Source organism: Triticum urartu, chromosome 4A (genome assembly GCF_056163025.1).
Source record: "Triticum urartu cultivar PI428250 chromosome 4A, HENAU_Tu73, whole genome shotgun sequence".
Taxonomy (NCBI): Eukaryota; Viridiplantae; Streptophyta; class Magnoliopsida; order Poales; family Poaceae; genus Triticum; species Triticum urartu.
This window is the reverse complement of record NC_141876.1, coordinates 165,774,587-165,777,892: the sequence shown is the minus strand read 5'-3', so window position 1 is coordinate 165,777,892 and position 3,306 is coordinate 165,774,587. Positions and strand designations below refer to the sequence as shown.

Genomic DNA, 3,306 nt, shown 5'->3' with positions numbered 1-3,306 from the left:
GGGTGCGGTCACATAGTATTGCTCCGTCTCCGGCATCTGCCTCGACCTGGCCTCCGTTGCACATCCACAGTCCAACGGTCAGGTCGAGCGGGCCAACGGCGTCATCCTATCCGGCATAAGTCGCGGCTCGTCGAGCCGCTCGTCTGTTCCGTCGGCAGCTGGCTCAACAAGTTGCCGGCTGTTCTCTGGAGTCTCCGCACCATGCCTAACCCGTTGACCGGGTTCACCCCGTTCTTCCTCGTCTACGGAGCAGAAGCCATCATCCCGACCGACGTCGAGTTCGACTTGCCGCGCGTCATGGTGTACACGGAAGCCGAAGCACAAGAAGACCGCGAAGACAGTGTCGACTTGCTCGAAGAAGCGCGTCTCCTAGCGCTCACTCGCTCAGCCATCTACCAGCAAGGTCTGAGGCACTACCACAGCAAGAAGATCAAGCCCCTCGCCTTCCGAGAGGGAGACCTTGTCCTCCGACTCGTCCAGCAGCAGACGGGCCACCACAAGTTATCCTCCCCATGGGAGGGCCCCTTCATCGTCAGCAATACCCTATGCGATCACAACGCCTACTACCTCATCGACGCTCGCAAGTCGAACAAGTGCAAGAGAGACACAGCCGCCGCAGAAACAACCCGGCCATGGAACGCGGAGCTAGTCCGCCCATTTTACAGTTAGCTGTAAACACGTATGTACCACCGTCTTTTGTAATCATCTCAAAACTATGGGGTCCATGAATGACGCTCGGGGGCCGCCCCTTTTGTGACCAAGCTATCGTGTCTCTACATTTGCCCATCACTTTAAAAATTTAAGCCGAACCCGGCCGCCGGGTCGAATCGCTCGACCAGGGGGCTCGGGGGCTGGCCGGCTTGGCCACTCACCGTTTTTTTCTTAGCAGTTCTAAAACGCGTTGGATCGCCATAGCTTGTCGCTTCGCCCTAAGCTGCAGATCCGGCTTCGACTGCGGGCTGGCAAGCGCATGAGAACAAAAGCAACAGCGCGCCACGAACACTAAGTCAAGAACTGCCGGGTCACCCAACCCGGTCCCGCCGCCTTAAGTTACTGCATGGCCGGCTGCCCGCCAACCCGGCCCGCCGGATGGCCGCCAGCCGTCCCAGTGGGTGTTTCGCTTGCGCTCAACGTTTTGAAAGACTAAGTATTGAACGCTCCTTTCAAAAATCAAACCCCTTGTCACGGATCAAAGCCTTGGCCGTCAGATTCGCGAGGGGGGGAGGCCCAAAGAGGGAGAGTTACAAGAAATGGCCCTAAAACGAAAAGCGAAAGCGCGGGCATCCACAAAGTTTCTGCATGTCGCCGGATCGCTCGACCCGGCCCACCACTTTAAGCTACTACATGACCAGCTGCTCGCCAACCCAGCCCGCCGGATTGCCGCCAGCCGGCCTAGTGGGTGTTTCGCTCACGCCCAACATTTCAAAAAGCCCAAGTACCGTGCGTCCCTCTCAAAGGCCAAACCCCTTGTCACGGACCAGAGCCCTGGCCGTCAGACTCGCGGGGGTGAAACCCAAAGGGAGGAAGTCGCAAGAAAACAGCTCCAGAAAATGAAAAGAAAAGGCGCAAACATTCACACAGCTCATACAACATAAATTTAAACAGGCCCAAGGCCAGAATTCATTACAAACAATCAACCCCCAGTGGGTGGGTGGACCTGCTACCGAACAGAAATTTTCTCTAAGTAAGAAATCAGGCATCGCCTCCGCCAGAGCACGCAGCCGCCGGGTCCGTAGAGGTGCCAGTATCCTCCTCCTCGGCGTTCGTGTAGACGCCCGTCTCCGCGGAGCTACCATCCGGGTCTTCCAAGAAAAGGCCATAGTCCTCAGCGGGCACAACGCCGCCATCCTCCACCCGCTCCGGCTGGAACTCGTCGTGGAAGGCGAACCTGGCGATATAGCTGGCCCGGGCGGTGATTCGGCCAGCCTCCGCCTGCAGGTGGCTCTCCGAGCCGGCTCGCTGGCCCATCAACGCATCCAGCGCCAAGTTCGGATGCCACGACAATGCAAACCGAAGCGCCATCTCAGCGCCGGCACGAGCAGTGAACACCCGCCACTCATGAAGATGGTCCGGGCCCGCCTCCAACCACTGCGCCAGCCGCGTGAATCTGTCCGGTGAAATGGAACCCGGCCAGAGGGCCGCCGTCATCGCCGCGCCGGCCTGAGAAGGCCGCCCCATCTGGTCGCTAAGGACCCGCAGGCAGGTCTGGGCGGTGGTCACGATCTTCGGGAAGGTCCAGGCCACATTCGGGTCAGTCCCGGAGCCCACGACTCCCTGCGGGTCTCGCTGAAAGCGGACGGCCTCCTCCGCCAGTGGGAGCGTCTCCGGGAAGGTCCCTGTCAAGAAGAAAAGCAATTCAAAAGAAAACTACTAAGGCAGAGAGGCTAGAGTCCCAACCCGGCAGCGACAACAAAACAAAAGAAAAGCACTTACTGGAGAAGGACTCTTCCAGGTGCTGCGCTTCGAGCAACGTACCGCGCCGCTCCTGGGCGATGGTGCGGTTGCGCTCCTCCAGCGCCTTCTCCAGGTCGGCGACCTTGGCAAGGGCCGCCTTCAGCTCGGCGTCCTTGTCCTCGGCCGCCTTCACGGCCTCCTCACGGAGCCGGGTCTCCCCCTGTCGGGTCCCCTTCGCCATGGCCACAAGCCCCTTTAGGCACTCCACCTCGGCCTAGAGCTGCCGCTTGTCATTGGCCAGTTTGCCGCGCTGCTGGTCCGCCTCGGCAAGGGCCTACTGTGCCTCCATGACCTTGGCGGCCTCCGCCTTGAGGCGCTCCACCTCAGACTCGAGCCGGCTCTTGTTGCCCGCCAGCTGCTCCCGTAGCTGGCTGGCCTCGTCAAGCGCCTGCCGGGCTCCCATCGCCTCCGCCTTCGCCGCCTCCACTTCGGCCCCGAGCCGGCCTACGTCCGCAACAAGCTGGTCATAGCAAAAACCGGCCCGAATCAGCCGGGTCCTCCAAGACAGCACCTCGGCTGTAGAAGAAAAAACTCAGCGACAAAGTACTGCATTAAGATTCGACCCAACTGCCATGAAGTTGGCCCGAATCTCAGGGGCTACACCTAGTGGGTGCGCTAGCGCGCCCCCACTAGAAAAGAGCATGAAGAAGAAATACCTGTCGCGACAGGGAGCTCCTCCTCCTTGGTGGCGAGCCCCTCCTTCAGACGCCGATGCGTATCAAGGAGCCGGTTGAAGACATTGACCCGGTAGGAGTCAAGTTGCTACAAGAAGAAACAATCAGCACAAGCCGGCAAGATAAGTTTTGGCCCAACTGACACACAGTTGGCCCGAATCTCGGGGGCTACACCCAG

At 59.9% G+C, this 3,306-nt stretch overlaps 1 protein-coding gene across 1 annotated transcript; it reads left to right on the top strand.

Annotated features, from left to right (window-relative positions):
* Positions 1-201: 201 nt before the first annotated feature.
* On the top strand, positions 202-669 carry LOC147975256 (uncharacterized). The gene has a single exon (XM_087520333.1). The coding sequence runs from the start codon at positions 202-204 to the stop codon at positions 667-669; it is 468 nt and encodes a 155-aa protein (XP_087376459.1).
* The last annotated feature ends 2,637 nt before the right edge of the window (positions 670-3,306 follow it).